A 19,617-nucleotide genomic window follows, 5' to 3' on the forward strand; every position below is an offset into this window, starting at 1 on the left:
TAAAGCATGAGGCTACATTAACGAGTTAACGAGGGCTCAGCCAATTGCTAGTTCATCGTTCATCATTTAGCAGTAAGGCATTCCCTGGGAAATATTCCACCCTCTGACTCCTCCACCTGAACCAAGCTTCACAATCATCATTGCTATGTACAGTATTAAATTGTTTAAAACTTAGAGAGAGTATATATATGTCTTTTGTCTGGAAAAAAAAAAATTTCCCTGGAACCTAATCTCCCCTACTTACATTAATTCTTATGGGGAAATTGGATTAGCTTAACATCGTTTTGCTTAAAGTCGCATTTTTCAGGAACATAATTACAACATTAAGCGAGGAGTTATTGTACAAGTGATTGAAAAAACCAGAACACTCAGTTATGGCGGTGATGTCCTTTAAGAGTTTACAGGCTCTGTCCATGTATGTGCTGCAAAGGAGAGAGCCCGTTTCTGATAATTTCTGCAGCCACAAACACAAAATAGGCATTGCTAGAGTTAGAAGATGCCCTTTGGGTCTGTGTCAGAGAAGGACTACACACACTATAAATACCCAATGCTCAGTGTGCTTAGCAACCGCGTACCTGACAAATCACAGCTTTCAATGCGTTTGAGATCTGCGTCTACCCAGAAGAGTTTCCCAAGCTTGTTGTCAATTACCAGTGCAACAGGTCGGATCAGCCCGGTACTAAAGAGCACTTCTCGTTCTGTGCCGTCCAGGGCTGCACGCTCTATCTTCGGGGCTCGCTCTTGCATGTTGGTGAAGTACATGTACCTGATAACAAATATAGACACCAGCCTCTTAAACCAAGACTTTGTGGGCAGGGGTTTCATTATAGTTGTTATCATAGTTTCTTTTAAACCTAATGAGTGCTATTGAGCACCTCTTCCCCAGGCTCAGTTCTCAGCAACGCTCACAAAAAATCCTGCCTTCTCTCTAAGACTCCTCCTCTTTCACTGCATGAAAAAAATCCCAATAAGATTAACAAGATTGATGCTCCCAAAGGAAGAGAAACACTGCTTGGAATGGCACTATTCTGAGCAGTTCAGTTCACAGGTCAGGAGTCACTACTGAATTCAGGTCTCCTGGTAGCCGCCATATTCACTGTTCCTTAATCTTTAAGACTTTTTTTAAAAATCATAATTTGGATTTATTTTAAAATGGGTTTAAAGCATGGCTGGAAAAGTGGAGGCTAATGAATCAGAGTGTTTCAGGAATCATCCTGGAAAACCAAATTCCCATTTTAATTGCAAAAGCACAGACTAAAGATTTTCTTTTCTAACTATGAAATATGTCCTTGCAAATTGATCCCAACGAAATTGAAGCCTTACCTATCTCTAATCCCCCCACTAGCCACTAAAATGGGTTATAGATATTAGGTACTGTATACAATCATTCCTTTGTTGAACAGTAAGTCAACAACCCTGAAAATGTTCCACAGAATTTCTCAGAACCGCTGTATCCACATGGATATGGAATACTGTCACTCAACATCTGTCAGACATATGATTCTTAAGCCATTTTAATAGTAGTCAGGAAGTTGGGCATTTAACTTATTAAAGAGAACGGTAAAAGGGCTCATTCTTCACCTATGTCAAGATAAAAGCTAATGATACCCCGCAGTAGAGATGTGGTACCTTGAATATAACCAAAACTGCTATGCAGCAAAACAATTTCTTTTATTTCAGCTGCTTGTGGCAAATCTATCCAGCACATCCTCTTGTTTTAAATTTATATCAAAAATTTAAAACATATAATTGTAAAACATTCTTCAGGAAGAACTGATCTTAAAATACGCAGGTTCAAAACGTAAAGGAACACATCTGCTTTGATCTGATTGCACTAGCTGTTATTGTGATGTTTCCACATGACAGAGGACTGAATTGTTTCTGAACACACTATTTCCTGAAAAACTAAACATTATAGTCCAGATCCTCAGCTGGTGTAAAATAAACAGGTGCTGATTCAAAGCAACTGAGGATCTGGCCTTAAATGAATAAACACACAATATGTGAATATACACACACACTCTCACTCTACTACGGATGCACATATGCACTATTTACTTAATCTCGAAGCATGGAAAAAGACTCACCCTCGCTCTGCATTGACTACTATGGCTCTTGGCTTGTCATGATCTCCTTTTAACACCATTCCAATTGGTTCTCCATTAAGTCTGTGAACACTGATTGAATTTGTGGCCTCACAGGTCCAGTACAAGGTATGGCTGTAAATATCAATACTCAGGTCATGCGGCTGCTTCTCTGGATTTTGGCTTTGGTTTGGAGTGCTCATGACAGTGAAAGGCTGTGGCACAACATGAACAACAACAACAAAAGAACACCCATTAAGACAAGAACTGTGAAAACATGTAACTTTCATTATGGGGTAATTTGATAATCTACAAATATCTGAAACAATCAGGAAGGAAATTATTTAGGGAGGAAAAACCAGAAGAAATAGAATGAAGCTGACTGAAAAAAATGTGCTATGGATTAGGGACAATATCTGGACAAAAAGTCATTCAGATTATGCAAAGTCTCCATCACTAAGATTAATCAAAATTAGCCTGAATAGAACAATGGTGAATGTTGCAAAGGGAACAATTTTGTATTAGCAGGGGAATGGGCTAGATGACTTAAAGACAAGATGATCCAGTTCAAAGACTATTTTATATATATATAAAAACAAGCAGAGCTTTATTCATAGCCCAAACTGAGTTAATGGAAAAAAGAAACAGCAGGATTTGGGGGGGGGGGGAAAAACCCCCCCCACCAAAAAACCCCACTGCATTTTTACAATTTGGTTTTAATATTCTGAGATGTGTTTAAAGATAAGGTAAGGAATCATTTTTATGTATACAAATTTTCATCTTGACAGCATGTAATGAAATATAAATTAAAAAAAAAATCAAAGCTATTCTTTTCCTTAGCCAAGAAAAGCTTTATCCAGAAGTGGAAAAATAATATCCAATTATCTATACACAATACTAATTAGCAAAATTCATAGAACATGAAATAGCAAAATTCAGCAAAACAAAAATTAAAGTAAGTTGTAAACTACGAAGCCAAATTTCCAGAGAAGCTGCTGCTTCAAAGACCTTAACACCCTTTATATCAGTGCAATACATGAGAAAAAACACAGCAAATTAATCTCCAATGCAATTTGCACCTGGGAAGTACCACCAAAGGGAAGCCACACTCCAACAATTAACACCTAGTATCATCCCAAGAGTATGTTCAGCACTTCTTCAAAAGTCCTCCGCCCCCAGCTGGTAATTCATTTTGACACGCCGCCCTCCCCCCCCCCCCACAAAAAAATCAAGGGCAACAATCAAAATAGCTTAGAATGTAAATTTTCTTTCTTGTTTGAAGGACATGAGTAATTTACAATAGGTTCTCTGAAAGCAAGAGAGATATAAGAACAGCCATACTGAATCAGACCAGAGGTCCATCTAGCCCAGTATCCTGTCTTTCTGACAGTGGCCCATGCCAGATGCCCCAGAGGGAATGAACAGAACAGGTAATCATCAAGTGATCCATTCCATGTCACCCATTCCCAGCTTCTGGCAAACAGAGGCTAGGGACACCATCCCTGCCTATCCTGACTAATAGCCATTGATGGACCTATCCTCCATGAATTTATCTAGTTCTTTTTTGAACCCTGTTATAGTCTTGGCCTTCACAATTATCCTCTGCAAGAAGTTCACAGGTTGACTGAGCGTGTTGTTGAAAAAAAAAATACTTTTTCTTTTGTTGTTTTTAACCTACGCTATATTTCTTTTGGTGGTCCCTAGTTCTTGCGTATTGAGAAGAATAAATAAACTTCCTTATATTCTTTTCCACACTATCTTGTTTTATAGACTTTATCAATCCCTCCTTACTCGTTTCTCTTTTCAAGCTGACGTCCCCTCATACAGCAGGCCATTCCATAATCCTAATTTCATTTGTTGTTGCTTTGAACTTTTCCCATTTCCAAATATCTTTTTTGAGATGGACAAACAATTCTGCACGCAATATTCAAGCATGCGGGCAAACCATGGATTTATATAGAGGCAATTTGATATTTTCGATTTATTATTATATCTTTCTTAATGATTTCCCAATCTGTTCACTTTTTGGACTGTCTGTGCACACTGAGGGATGTTTTCAGAAACTTTCTAATTGACTCAAGATTCCTTCTTTGAGTGGTAATAGCTAGTTTAGCTCCATCATTTTATATTGTTATATGTTGGGATTAGTTTTCCAGGTGCCATTCTTGCATTATCTAACATGAATTCATCTTGTCATTTTGTTGCCCGTCACCCAGTTTGAGAAGACCTTGTGCTCTTTGCAGTCTGCCTGGGACTTAACTATTTATAGTTTGTATCTTGCAAATTATAATATAGCCCATTTCATGTTTACCCTCGTTTTCAGATAATTTAATGAATGTTAAAGTAGGACTACGGTGCCAGCACAGACCCTCGGGGGCACACACACTACTTACATCTGCCATTCTTGAAAACTGACCATTTACTCCTACCCTTGTTTCCTATTCTTTTAATCAGGTACCTACATACGAATGGGAAACCTTCCCTCTGTATTTCTCCTTGACTGCTTACTTGCTTAAGAGCCTTTGGTGAGGACCTTGTTGCAAGTAGTTTTCTGAAATCGTAAATACCACTACATCACTGGTCCCCCTGGTATCCACATGCAGTCTGGATTCGGACCCCCTCAAAAGAATGATTCTAGTAGATTGTAGGCTGATTTTCCCTTTACAAAACCATGTGACTATTCCCCCAGCACAAATATGTTCATCTATGTGTCTGACATTTTGATTCTTTCACTTATATTCAAACCATTTGACCCAGTACTGGCAGTTCAGGCACCAGCCTGGAATTGCTGGGATCCCCTCTGGGGCCTTTTTAAAAAATTGGACCATATTAGTTATCTCCTCAGTCATTTGGGCTACGGAACTGATTAATTAAATTAGGAAATAATGATGATTACAGGACTACAGTTAGTAATCCTGCTATTAACATTGAGTTCCTTCAGAACTCTCTTGGGTAAATATGATCTGGTCCTTGACTTTTCCTGTTTAGTTTATCAATTTGTTTCAAACCTCCTCTAATGACACCTATCAATCTGGGACATTTCCTCAGATTTTCACCTAAAAAGAATGGCTCAGGTTTTGAATCTCCCGCACATCCTCAACTGTGAAGACCGATGCAAGAAGTTCATTTAGTTTCTCCACCAATGGCCTTTATTGTCCTTAGTGTTCCTTTAGCATCTCGATTGTCCAGTGGCCCCACTGGTTGGTAACAGGCTTCCTGCTTCTGATGTACTTTAAACAATATTTTTTTTCTATTACTTTTTGAATCTTTGGCTAGCTGTATTTAAAATTCTTTTTTGGCCTTCCTAATTATATTTTTACACTTCATTTGCCAGAGTTTATGCTCCTTTTTATTTTCCTCATTAGGATTTAACATCTACTATTTAAAGGATGCCTTTTTGCCTCTCACTGCTTCTTTTACTTTGTTGTTTAGCCACGGTGGCTCTTTTTTGGTTCTCTTACTATATTTTTTAATTTGGTGTATATGTTTAAGTTGAGCCTCTATTATGGTGTCTTTAAAAAGTTTCCATACAGTTTGCAGGGATTTTACTTTTGGTACTGTACCTGTTAATTTCTGTTTAACTAACCTCCTCATTTTTGTGTAGTTCCCCTTTCTGAAATTAAATGCTACAATGTTGGGCCACTGTGGTGTTTCCCCCACCACCAGGATGTTAAATTTAATTATATTATGGTCACTATTACCGAGTAGTCCAGCTATATTCACCTCTTGGACCTGATCCTCTGCTCTACTTAGAAGTAAATCAAGAATTGCCTCTCCTCTTGTGGGTTCCAGGACTAGCCGCTCCAAGAATCAGTCATTTAACTTTATCTCTGCATCCTGTCCTAAGGTGATGTACCCAGTCAATATGGAGATAGTTGAAATCCCCCATATAGACACACAGTGTCAGCTCCATTTAAATTATGTAATGGAGGTCACAGGAGCCAAAGAACAATGGAAGCTATATCTAGTCTACCTCAAAATTAATTTCATTGTGTATTATTTTAATTATATGTTTTAGGAATCTGTTAAACTCTCAAAACTTGACAGCTGTGTAACTGTGGACATTGTCTCTGAATAGCAACACACTATCATCATTGCGCAAGCAACTGGAGTAAGAATTAAAGCACTGAATGAGCAAAGCACTTAAACAGATGCTCAAACCCATCCTTATTCAGCAAAGCCCTTGAGTATTTTTACAATTTGACTGCCATATATAAAAAGGGAAATAAAGATGTAGCAGGGCGCTGCAGGCCCCTCTTGGTTCTTGTCCCTGCTGTGCTGATAAAGTCACTCAAAGACCCTGGGGTTCAGTAATGACTGGCACCATTTATTTACAAGTTGTGCTGCCACCACCTTTTTATCATACACAGCTTGAGTTCTAGAGTCTGCACCCAGGAGGGAAGAGCTCTCTCTCTGCTTTCATTCCCTCCTTCAGCTTCCTTCTTCCCAGCCTTTTATAAAGCTCCAGGCTAACTGTGCAGGCAGCTCTCTCCCTTTCACCAATTAGGTGCAGGTTTTCTCTAGCCAGCTCCAATTTACTTCCTTTAGTGGGAGCTGGCATGACAGAGAGCTGAGTCGGCAGTTCTGGCCCAGCACCCCGTCACAAAAGACAACCTGGGGAATTATAGACCAGTGAGCTGAACTTCAGAGCAAATAATTAAGCAATCAATTTGCAAACACCTAGAAGACAATAAGGTGATAAGTAGCAGTCACCATGGATTTGTCAAGAACAAATCATGTCAAACCAACCTAATGGCTTTCTTTGACAGGGTAACAAGCCTTGTGGATAGAGGAGAAGCAACAGATGTGGTATATCTTGACTTTAGTGAGGCTTCTGATCCTGTCTCGTATGACCTTCTCATAAACAAACTAGGGAAATACAATCTAGAAGGAGCTATTGTAAGGTGGGTGCATAACTGGTTAGGTAACCATTTCCAGAGAGTATTTATTAATGGTTCACAGTCAAGCTGGAAGGGCATATTGAGTGGGGTCCTGGAGGGATCAGTTCTGGGTCCAATTCTGTTCAATATCTTCATCAATGATTTAGATAATGGCATAGAGAGTATACTTATAATGTATGTGGAGAATACTAAGCTGGAAGGTGGGATTAAAATTCAAAACGATCTGGACAAACTGGAGAAATGGTCTGAAATAAATAGGATGAAATTCAATAAGGACAAATTCAAAGTACTCCACTTAGGAAGGAACAATCAGTTGCACACATACAAAATGGAAAATGACTGCCTAGGAAGGAGTACTGCAGAAAGGGTTCTGGGGTTTATAGTGGATCACAAGCTAAATATGAGTCAACAGCGTAATGCTATTGAAAAATAAAATTAGCAGGAGTGTTGTAAGCAAGACATGAGAAGTAATTCTTCTGCTGTACTCTGTGCTGATTAGGGCTCAACTGGAGTATTGCGTCCAGTTCTGGGAGCCACATTTCAGGAAAGATGTGAACAAACTGGAGGAAGTCCAAAAAGCAACAAAAATGATTAAAGGTCTAGAAAACACGACCTATGAGGGAAAATTGAAAAAACTGAGTTTGTTTAGTATGGAGAAGAGAAGACTGAGAGGGGACATGATAACAGTTTTCAAGTACATAAAAGGTTGTTACAAAAAGGAGGGAGAAAAAATGTTCTCCTTAACCTATGAGGATCCAGCAAGAAGCAAAGGGCTTAAATTGCTGCAAGGGAGGTTTAGGCTGGACATTAGGAAAACCTTCCAGTCAGGGTAGTTAAGCACTGGAATAAATTGCTCAGGGAGGTTGTGGAATCTCCACCACTGGAGATCTTTAAGAGCAGGTTAAACAAAGACCTGTCAAGGGTGGTCTAAATAATACTTAATCCTGCCATGAGTGCAGGGGACTGTAGCAGATGACCTCTTAAGGTCCCTTCCAGTCCTACATCTCTATGATTGTATGTGATGAATTTTAAGCTTAATTAGGGCCCAATGTGTTTTTTATGGCTGAGACTGAGTTTTTAGTCTCAGGGACTTTTATAACGATATTATGCTCACCAAACTGTCACGTATAACACTGATTTTTAAAAGTGTAATTACTGTGAAATAAAAAGCGTAAACTAGTGGTACCAGGCTAGAGTTTCTCTGACTGTCTTCGTACAACTATCACAGTTTTGAGGTTTGTAGTTTGTAATATATAAGCCATGTGGCAACACGCTTTATTTGACAGAATTCTGTTATTGTTCTTTGTATACAAATTAAGATCCTGATTCTGCAAATCCATAGGTACTACTCCCAAATTTAAACAAGTGCATGCATTTTTGTAGGATCAGGGCTTAAGGTGATGGCTGTCTGGAAAACTTCAAGTATAAAATACATACTAAAAAAAGATAATACACTAAATACACACACACAATATATACATATATAAACACACACATAAACTTGCCTGGGTACCATCATCTTTGGCTCTTTTAATAATGTTCTGACGTCCATCCACCCAATAAATCAGTTTATCTAAGGGATCATAATCAATGGCCTTGACATTTCTTAGACCATGCACAGGAAGGATGATATCTGGACTTTGCTGGTCATCTGGTATCATCCGACTGATTGCAGACTTCTGGCTAAACAGCAAGAAGCTGGTGGGTGCTGAAACAGTCCAACAAAATGCATAAGAAAAGAAAATGCAACATAACCCCCAAGTACACTGGTAGCAATCATTCTATAGGACTGAAAAGAAAAATCTAGAGGTGTGAAAAATGATCACAAAACGATCACAAGTTGATATTCTTGCTATTAAATCTTAAGCCTCATTTTTGCTCAAAATTTCATAGTTTTGGAGGATGAGTCCAACACTATCTCACTGAGATATTATTTCTCTTCACTATCATGGAATACTCAAAATTACACAGCAGGCAACATGTGAATGGCATGATAATGCAGTCAGGCTAAAAACGGTGAAGTTAGGAGTCACACTACAGTCTTAAATGCAGGTACTCTTGCATGTCATCCCTGGCTTGTTAAAGGTGACACTACATTCCCTTATTGCTTCTTTCTGATTCTGTACGTTTGGTGGTGGGGGAGTTGAGAGACTGTTTGTTTTTCCCCAAGCGCATTTTCTTTTCCTGCTTGTTTTTTCATTAGAAACATCGGACTTGGCTGGACGAGCTATATGGACCATTGGCTAACTAGCAGGATCATGACATCACACGTACAGAGGAAGTGAAACCTGATTAATTGGGATGGGATGGGATTATTACCCAGAGGATTTAGAACCCTGTGTTTTTGTTTTTGCTAACACTTGTTTAACTAAAACACCTGGGAGAAAAGATGCTTTCATTTAGACTGTCACTCACACCCACCCATCCATTCAATTAAAGGCTGGGAAAGCTTCTAGTACACGTCTGAGTCACCATAGAAACACATCCAGCAAAACAAGACAGACTTGACAGTGCTGCTATCTCTAAGGCTTTAAAAAAACAACCAACTTTTCAGCTCTTCATTACGCATCATAGAAAGGGCACAAACCTTTTTTCCCCTGTTTGCTGGTCATCTTTAAAACCAATACCCTTGAGATGAATGTATATGAATCCTTCCCTTTCTATAGTAAAAGGAACCAGAAGCAGCAATGAGCTGCAAGTGCTTAAGAATATCATAAGAAATAAAAGGACATACAACTGCAGTTCCTGCTGTTGGGATCCAAGGTATAGTGAGAGGCACACCCACATCTATACCCATTTGGTATGGCAAGGCACAATTGTCCACAGTGCCCATTGCTTTGCATGCAGTCATTCAAGCCATCCTGGCGTGAAGAGTGAAAGACCAATATGTCCATCACAAAATCCAGATGTCCTTGAATTAGTGTCCGGTTCTTCCCATTGGTCTTGTCTGCTCTTTCTATACTGTGAAGGTTCCAGTCTGTCCAGTAGATGTAATCACTGTACTGTGTTAGTCCAAATGGATGAGGTAGATCATCTGCTATTATTTCCCTTTCTTGACCTGAAAAAGTAACTTCATACTGTTAGCACTAATCATAAGTAATAACTGAAACTCAGTTGCAAAAAAAGTGACAAAAGGGTTATTTAACCCTGTGTGACTAAAATGTAATTTTTTAACTCCTTTGATTTTTGAAAGGTAATTTGCTAAGGGTCAGTATCATGGAATTTGGGGTTCATAATTACACAATATCTTCCTCTGAAGAGGTAGCCACTAAGATCCCAATTCTGATACCCTTATTCCTACCAAGTAATATTTTACTTCAGAGGTAGTACCGCTGGAACTATTAAGTATGTTAGTCTGTATCCACAAAAACAAAAAGGAGTCTGGTGGTACCTTAAAGACTAACAGATTTATGTGGGCATAAGATTTTGTGGGTAAAAACCACTTCTTCAGATGCATTGGAACGACTGTCATTTTAAGAAATATTACTGTGTGTCAGAGGCTTAACACCCCAAACGGAATCCTGAGAAAGGTCTTTAAAAACAACCTAATCCCTGATAAATACTTGATCTGGATAAAAAATAAACTTAAAACACATACGAAACAAGTACTGTAAGCAACATGCTCCAAAGTACCATACAGATAATCTCTGGGATTCAGCGATAAAGCTGATCCAGAGGAATTCTGAAGTTGGATTTAAGTTGTAAAAACCCACAGCTGCAATTTAAGAAGATGCAGATATTCAAAATGATTTCCTGTATTAATCTGGAAGGAATCCTAACACTCCCACACATGACACTGCTTAATTACTAAAGTTCATAATCTAAGGTCTTATCACCTTCTGGAGCATCAGGTACTGGCCAAGGTAGACTAGATCAACCATTATGGAAAACCCCATAATACTGTAATCAATGGAGCAATGGCAGTTTACACCAGCTGAGGATGTACTACTAAATGTCTTCATGGTTTAAAACAATCTTTTTGATTAGTGAGTGTGTCTTGAATGCCCTGCTTTTTTTCATGAGTTGGCCTAGTCTAGGGGAGGAAAGAAAAGCTTAGACATGGGAATAAAAAGCCATCTTACTACAATTTTTTTTTTAAATTTACTTACCCTAGGCAGAGAGTTACCAATTAACAAACTTTATTTGATCTAGTTGAGTTGAAATTTATGTTGTTTTTCGCTAGTTCCCAGGTTACGTAAACAAAACCCTAAGAAGAGGGTGTTTTTACATGCTGTATAGTGTCTGAGAACACCCCTTGTTTACAAATTTAAGATTGCTTTGGCCATTGCTGCTGTGCACTAGGCAGACATACTTCATCCCACACCACCCACCCAGATTCTTTTCTGGACAGGATCCTCAGTGTGCATCATTGCATACTGCACGCAATGTTTTGTCATTTTACTTTCATGCAGTTATACTTCCCCTACCCAATGAGTTTGTTAAAATTCCACCCAGAGTTCTTGCAAACGTCCTTACATGTCATTAACTATGTGTCACTGTCAACTTCAACAATTCACTGTCTGCTTCCTCCTCCAAAGTGATTAATGTAGTAACTGATTGTAGTCCCAGTGTTAGCACCAGTTTAATTTACCAGAGCTGATATAATCTCTTTCCAGTCTGAGAAGCAGCCATGAGGACTGAATTTCCCCTCAGTACCATAAAAAGTTCTTAATCCATTCCAGAAATCTGCCTCTTGCCCTCTGGTAATTTAGTTCCCTTATCAATCTGACGAGGGATTCTATCGAAAGCTTTTGATAAAAAATTTACTTCGGTGGAAGAAATAACCATAATAAAAATTTCAAGTAGTGACATACATTTGGTAGGGCGTTTCTCATATACTTTTCACAGGAATGAATGTAAGACTTGCAATCACTGAAAGCCCTTGGAAAAGCTGTGGATTATGAAAGTCTTTCAGAATCATACAGCTATTTTATGATGCTCCAGAGATTGTCTTCTCCCCTCCCCGGTAGCTCATTTACTTACATCCTGTGTAACAGCAGCTCAAGCATCAGTGCCAGCCGACAACGGCAATGCTGTATCACAGCCAGGGTACAGACCATCACGTACGTAAACCAGGGTTAATACTGATCCTAATGATATATAAGTGGTTCCTAGTTTTTCTTTTCCATGCATTTTCACCTGTGTCCATACAGGATTATTGAAGTAAATGCAGCTATGTTAAATTCAACATGTTTAGCTCAGGCACAGGTGCTGGAACAATTTTTATAGTGGGGGTGCTGTGAGCCATTGAACCACACTGCAAGCCCTGTATATGAGGGAAACCACTTCAAACAGAGGGTGCAGCAGCACCCCCTGCAGCTCTAGCTTCAGCACCTGTGAGCTCAGGAGCAGATATTTGGGGTTCTGCTGCTCAGTATATTGTGAAGAAAAGAGAGGCAGTAGAAAGCCACAAAGTACTGTTGCTAGTTACATGGTTTCCTAAAACACATTTCTTCAAGATGTGCCAGGGGCTCTTGTGTCCTTGTTGTCCAAGCCCATGACATGTCTTACAATTTTTATTACTTAAATAAGCAGTGTCTGCACGTGACCTGAGCACAGAAAAAACATCTAAAACTTTCTTGAAGAAAAACAGATTTCTCATGTCCCCCAAACGCCAAACTGCCAAATTAAAGCTTTACAAGTTTCATTCCAAACTGTAGCTTTTCATGGAAAATTAAACAAGGCTTGAAAATAAGAGCTTAATATGGAATTACCTGGTTCATCAACAATAATGTCACAGCAGTGACTCTGAAGTAGTTAATATAAATGCCATGATAGGTTTACCTTTTGCCAAATACTTTTAATACAGAAATTCTAGCGATATTAATTCATATCTAACCAAGACAGCATGGTCTATGGAAACAAACACGGGATAGGGAACTCAGGCACTCCTAGATTTTAACTCAGACTGCCATCAGTTTGTTGTGTAGCATCGGGCAGTTCATTTAACCTCTCCAGGTCTCAGTGTCCTTGTCTAAAAAATGGAGATAATTCTGTCTACCTCATCTGGCTTTCTGAGGAACAGTTAACCTTTATAAGGCACTTTAGTTGTAAAGATCTACACAAAGTGCTAAATACAGTATTATCAGTTCCCTCTTTTATTCAGTTACCCAGCTTGTCAATGTTAATGTAAAGATTTAATAAACCTTAACTGCAGAAAAGCTTTTGAAGTTCTAATAAATTCTCACAAGAAAACACATGTAAATGTTGGGAAATTAATTCTATAAAATGTTTAGCTAACTGTACAGTGTCATTACAACAACCAAGAATGCAGGTCATAATGATGTATTTTGGTTTGAATTCTGAACTAGCAGAACCAGTTTGTGGCTGGAGTCTGGCTTGGATGGGGACAAAGTTGTGCAATTAGGCGACAGAATTAGGTGTGCGGACTCACAGATTGGTCCAGTTTAATTGGCCCCTAAAGGCAAAAAGATTCAGTTGTCCTAACCTGGAGAAATAAAGAGACTGAGACTGTCTCTTTGCTCTGGTAAAAGACACGGGTAATTTAATACCAGCAACAGAAGAAAGAGATTAAAATAATCTCTCTGGTATAGGATTTTAGTCAGAAAAATAGAATGTTTGTTGTTTTACTTTCCCTGCATTTATAATTTTTAAAGTGCAGTTTCTCTGTTACCCTATGGGAAGTGCTTTAGAAAGGCTGGTTCATTTTTTACCAATTTATTACTACTTTAAAGGTTTACCTCACAATTTTGTTAAACTTGCAAATAAAGTTTATGCATGTTTAATTTCATTATCATGTGTATTTTACTTTACTACTCTCCAAAATATTAATTAGCACACACTAGAATGGTGGTAGGAAATTTAAGTCTAATTCAACCACTTCCAACATGCATTAAATAGCTTGGGTAAAAAAATATATCCATGACTTAACCCTTAGCTGTAAGCCTGTCATGCAAGAAGAATAAAGGTTAGTTTGGAGGCAACCAACTCCAATTTTTAATTAAACCCTCTAAAAGAAAAATCTACCAAATTCCCTTCAGGGTGCTCACAGTTCTGTACAAAACACCATGATGTGTGTTTCTTTGAATATAACAATAGATTACCTAGCATGTTTGATGACTCAATCATACTTGTGTCTAGGTCAGTCCAATATAATCTTTGGTCTGCATAGTCAATAGTTAAATCATTGGCACGTCCCACTTTGTCAACCAAAGTGATGCTGTTTGTCCCATCCATATATGCTCGAACGATCCTTGGTTTACCTCCCCACTCTGTCCAGTACATATAACTGCAATCAAAAAAGAGAAGAAAAACAGGCACCAGTTTATGATATGGATTCAAATCCAGCTTCGGTATCCAGGGCCCCAGAGACTTTAGCTGCTATGGTAACTGGTATGCTATCAATCAATAAAATTAAATACATAAATATTTAATTTCACTGAGTTCAAGTTAAGCATGTGTGCTCTGATGGGTAGGGCCAGAGTCCTTAGCACAGGACTGTGCAGGATCAAGCCCAGTATTCCTTCAGTCTGCTATTATCTCTACCACTGCATGCTTCCTTGTGACTAATCGCTTAATTCTTTCAGATGAGAGATAAAACCAGGGCCCTGATACCTGTGGTGCGGAAAGGTATTGTGGAATTTTCACAATCAGTAAGGGTATTAAGCTTGGTGTCCTAATTAGATTCAGGTGTTGCAACCTAACTAAATTCCTCTGCAGTTACAACTGAATAGAAGTAAATGCCACTTTACTTCCTGCCATTGGTATGAATGTGTTTGACATTTGAATTCCACCCCAGAAGTACTCAGATTTCAGCGGTCAATGAAGTGAATTCAACATGTTTTAAAACAGGGACATGCCACACGATACATCTCTCGATTTTTCTAATTTACATTTGACTCACACTTATTGCAAGTTGGAATATCCCATGTAACTGTATGCAGCCAATTAGTGTGTGTTAAATTATTTGAAAGTAAAAAGACAGCAAGAGTTAATTGATGGGGATTTAAAATTTTGCTTTATAGGCCCTATCCATTTCCCAGAGGTACTATGGTGATTACCCCATTAATGGCTATAAACTGCTTTGAGATCTCCTGATGAAATGGTGCTAGAGAAATACAAAGTATGCTGTAAAAGTGTATGTTATTAATTATTGTTACGCTCATCGAACAATAAATAATGTTCCTTACCCTTTAGTAGGATCAAGAGCCAAAGACCTTGGGTTATCCAAATCCTTCCACACAAGAACCTGTCTGTACTGTCCATCCAGGCGTGCTACTTCAATTCGATTGGTTCCAGTATCTGCCCAGTAAAGGTTCTTTCCCATCCAGTCTACTGCCATTCCCTCAGGGTAGTCTAAGCCAAACTCAATCACATGTTCAACAGAGCTCCCATTCATGAATGCCCGGCTTATGGTCTGGAAAGCAATTGTGTGGAAATATTAATGTACCTTATGGACACACATCAAATTAGGGGATCAAAATTCTGAGGGTTATTGTTCAACAGAAATTCAAATGTAAATCCCTAAGCATTCAATGCTGAAAGTATTTGCAATTCATATTTATATAATCTATACTGATAACAGAAACATATTAATTCACAAGATAAAGAAGGCCTGAATTTTCAGAAATGACTAGTGATTTTGGATACCCTCTTTGAGAGGCATGAAGGGATGTGATTTTCAGAAAGTGCTAAGCATGCACCCTCTCAATATCAGGTCCCTTCAAAGGGTCTCAAGGTAGGCACCCAGATATTGAGCCTCCCACCCCATACACCTGTTCACTTTTAAAATTTTGGCCCATATTCTTTTCTTTGTTTATTCTTTGCAGTGTTTTCAACCTATATATGAATGTATCTTCATTTGGAGAAGGGAATTAGCTGATTGGTTTTCTTGTATTAGTCAAAGCTTGTCTCAGCATTAACAAGGAGTGAGAGTTTGCTGATTCTACCTAAAATTCAGTTATATACACTTAACAGAGCTGGCCATGCAGCAAGGAATATGTACATAGCACACAAGAAACCAGTGATAACAACATGCATGTAAAATGGCCACCCCACAATATCTAATGATATCATCTGGAGCCAGAATACAATTTTTGCTCTCCATTTAGGGACCAAGTCCATTTCGAGTAGCCACTTTACACAGCTTATATCTACTTCACTACCCAATTTCATGACAACTTGAAAAAACTAATGAATTAACATACTGGGAGATAGGAGGACTCCAGGGAATGCTTTTAATTTAAAGGTAAGCGAGTTGGTGTGCGCACAAGTGAGAGTGTGAAGGAAAGATGTTGCCTTCTAGTGATTGACCTATAAAAAGGATAGCAGCAGAATGTTCTACCAACAGCTAAGGGAGCACTAGTTCCATTTCCCAAAGTGCACTGCGATTTATTTAGTAGTTGTGTGTGTGGTCTGGAGCACATGAATTTATTACATTGGCACAGTTCCAAGTGGAAAGCTGTCCACACACCAAACCCACTACCAGCATTGAACAGACACCTGAGTTAGTCTCAGCAGGGTCTGGAAGCTGTGGAAACTGAACTATCCCCATGATCCCTAAAAGTGATCCCTGCCCTGTTACAGCTGAAGCACTCTGGCAGAAGAGCTTCCACAGTTTGTGGTGTACCTGTTAAGAAGCTAAACAGAAGAGTTCATTTTCCAATGATATCAATGACATTTTCCACCACTGATAAATTCATGTAAAAGAAAACTAAACAACAGTGATGGATGATACAACACTCTCCTTTGCCTCCACCTATATATAAACCAGAAATGTCACATATCAAATTTCAAACTGCTGCCGAAACACACAGATATTTTTTAGCGTGAAAACTTTGTAAGCTCCCTCACTGAAATGCAGCAAGTGGGAGCTACAGCTAAGGATAAGAGACCCAAGATTTACGTGTCAAATTTTAATACTTTTACTAGAATGGATTCCAAATCAAAATTTTGGGGCTGGGGAGAGAGAACGTTAGCAAGTTTAGTAGAATGCCAACCTAGGCATTTAAATTACCATGGTATGTGGCATGCAGAAAGCACGTCTGGAAACAGATTAATTTATGGATTCAATGCATGTGGCAGCCAAGATTTAGACATCTGATATAATATGTGCTACATTATATAACAAACAGATCTTTGTTAGATTAAAGGGACTATACTGTGGCTTCATATTCAGGGAATTCAAATGTTAATAATACCTTTAAGCTAATATCAGTCCAATAGATTCTATTATCAGACACATCAAAATCCAGAGCAGATGCCTCTTTGACACCAGTAAGAGGAATAGCTACATCATTATTGTTGGTTTCAAGGGAAATCCTATGAATTGCTGCTCTGCTGGTGAAAACAAGGAAGGCTTCAGGAATGATGCAGGTCTTCATGTCGCTCAGCAACTCCAGTCCTATGGGACAAGCACATCTGGTCTCCAGAGGTGTGAAGAAACACAGATGACTGCAGCCTCCGTTATTCTCAGCACAAGGATTGGTTCCTGAAAAGGAGACACTGGTCAATTAAAGATAAAACTGTCTGGGATGGAACCACAGGCAATGTATTTACAGACTTATGAGATAATGTATTACTGTAAATGTCAACAGGGAGTCCAAAAATCAACTCAGATCTTTTCTTCTCAACCCAAGGATTTAAAGGCTAGTATTAGTCTTGTTATAACATCGATAACTTCTCCAAATATTTTCTTCTATTCTTCTCCACAGACTTCATTCCTGTACTAAAAACAGACAGTTGTGTTTGCTTTGTCTGTTTATTTTTGGCCAGGCAACTGATCTGCACCTCAGTTGAATTTTTAAGTGTGCTTGAGTTCAATGACATGCACTGGTGAGAACACAGCTCAACAACTGCAGCCCCTTTTCCCAGCTGTTAAATCCAATCAACTGCTGAGATTCATCATTAAGCATAATTCCAATAAGATCATCACACCCCCCTATTTTGGTCAAGTAAACCAGAGTGCCTATGAACAAATGCTAAGGGGTCAGCAGGAGACGGGGTGGGGATGGAGATGGGAGCGGAGAACAAAATGAATGCCCCTTTTCAGCAGTTGCAAACAGAGATATAGCCATTTTTAAAATATTGCTACTATGGTGAAGTCTCAAAAGTCAGTCCACTCCAAGTTTAGTTTTCTTTTATAGCGGACAAAGATTCCAGACTTGACCCTCAGCTGGTGTACGTCAGCCTAGCTCCACTATGTTGATTCATACTGGCGGATGATCTGGCTCTCCATCATGTACAAATATTTTCTTTGTTACAGTTATTTTGTGTGGCTTCATTGCAGAACTTTGCACCCTTCCAGGCCTATTTAAAGAGAGTGACTTTGATAAACAAGCTAGTATGATGATTTTTTTAAGATGTATGTAACCAAAGTAAAGATTCAGGGGCAAACTAGAGTGATACTGTAAAATGACCACAAAAATATTTCTATAAATCTATTATCTTTACACATACACTCATGGGCTTGGGTAGTTTAGCACAAAATTTAATTTCAATATCTGTCTGATACTGGAGTGTTATGGTATTTGCTGCATCAGGGAATTACCCATTTCACAGCATATCATGTTACAAACTGAGGGCTAAAGTACGGTACCCACATGATTCACAAAAAGTATGGAGATCAGTACAAGAGAGGGCGTGATATTGCTATATGCTGAGCATCTCCTGAGAGGTGCTCAGTACCCTTGACCACTACAGTAGTATCTTAAGGCCTCCTCACTCAGGTCAGAGCTCCACTGTGCCAGACAGTGTATACAAGCGTGGAGTGAATGTGTCGCTGCCACTAAGAGCTAATGAAGTCAGTAAGAGTTCAGGCTGCTTGGCAACTCACAGGACATGCTCAGCACCTTGCAGGTTTCAAAGCCACTGCCCTAGGGCCTGAAACCAGTTCCAGTGCTCCTATTCCTACACTGAAGCTCTTCTAGGATGAACTGAGAGTGGGATCAGGTTAGAGATCCCAGTTGGTGTTAAATGTGGCATCATTCAATTTCTTTTTTAGTGCCAAGCCCGGGTCTAGATTTAAGTGCCTCTCTGAGTTCAGGTGGCCTTGTTCTGACTGCAAGCCATAGAACAAGTTCCTTAGTTGTTCTCCAACTGAACCCAGTTCAGAATATTGTCCTATCTTGGGGGACTCACAGTTGAAAATCATCAGACGTTTGTGCTGGAAAAACAAGGTGACAATAGGAAAAACAAATATGTCCCCCAAAGGAAACAGAGTTTTAAATTCAGTGTGCTCCCAAAAGATCTCACAGTGAGCTTCAACCCACAACTTTTTCTCTGCCTCCCCAAGCAAGAGAATTCCACAGGACCACTGGAGTCCTGGCTGGGCCTTTCCTCTGCCCTTTCTTAGCAATTTGCAGGTGGTTCTTCCTCTCTTCTGGTGCTCTGAGGTCACGAGGGCTAGTGTGTACGTCCTGATTTCCCAGTTCTCAGGCCGTACGAGATAAACTGTCTGCTTGTGAGGCTCTCACCTCTTATTCTTCCTCACTGGTCTGCTGCACAGAGCAGCTTCTTGCCTTTCTAGTAGTATGTATAGATTACTGTGGATAAAGGCAGCAACAGTGTGACAGACATATGTACACAGTCTGTCACAGCCATGCATCGGAAGCAACAGGGGACACAATGGAAGAGATATTACTGTGACCAGAGGGGACAGTAAGGGACATGCA

General features: G+C 39.2%; 1 protein-coding gene across 2 annotated transcripts in view; it reads right to left on the reverse strand.

The window, feature by feature from the left end:
• Positions 1-19,617, reverse strand: part of LRP5 (LDL receptor related protein 5) — a 262,260-nt gene that overhangs the window by 34,070 nt on the left and 208,573 nt on the right. For both annotated transcript variants that reach the window (XM_032801562.2, XM_032801560.2), the window contains exons 9-15: positions 17,146-17,435; positions 15,136-15,362; positions 14,050-14,234; positions 9,720-10,043; positions 8,491-8,693; positions 2,088-2,299; positions 576-766 (exon numbers count right to left, since the gene is read on the reverse strand). In XM_032801562.2, the coding sequence (XP_032657453.1) occupies positions 576-766; positions 2,088-2,299; positions 8,491-8,693; positions 9,720-10,043; positions 14,050-14,234; positions 15,136-15,362; positions 17,146-17,435 (1,632 nt within the window). The remainder of the gene's footprint in view (positions 1-575; positions 767-2,087; positions 2,300-8,490; positions 8,694-9,719; positions 10,044-14,049; positions 14,235-15,135; positions 15,363-17,145; positions 17,436-19,617) is intronic.

Source organism: Chelonoidis abingdonii, chromosome 4 (assembly GCF_003597395.2).
Source record: "Chelonoidis abingdonii isolate Lonesome George chromosome 4, CheloAbing_2.0, whole genome shotgun sequence".
Taxonomy (NCBI): Eukaryota; Metazoa; Chordata; order Testudines; family Testudinidae; genus Chelonoidis; species Chelonoidis abingdonii.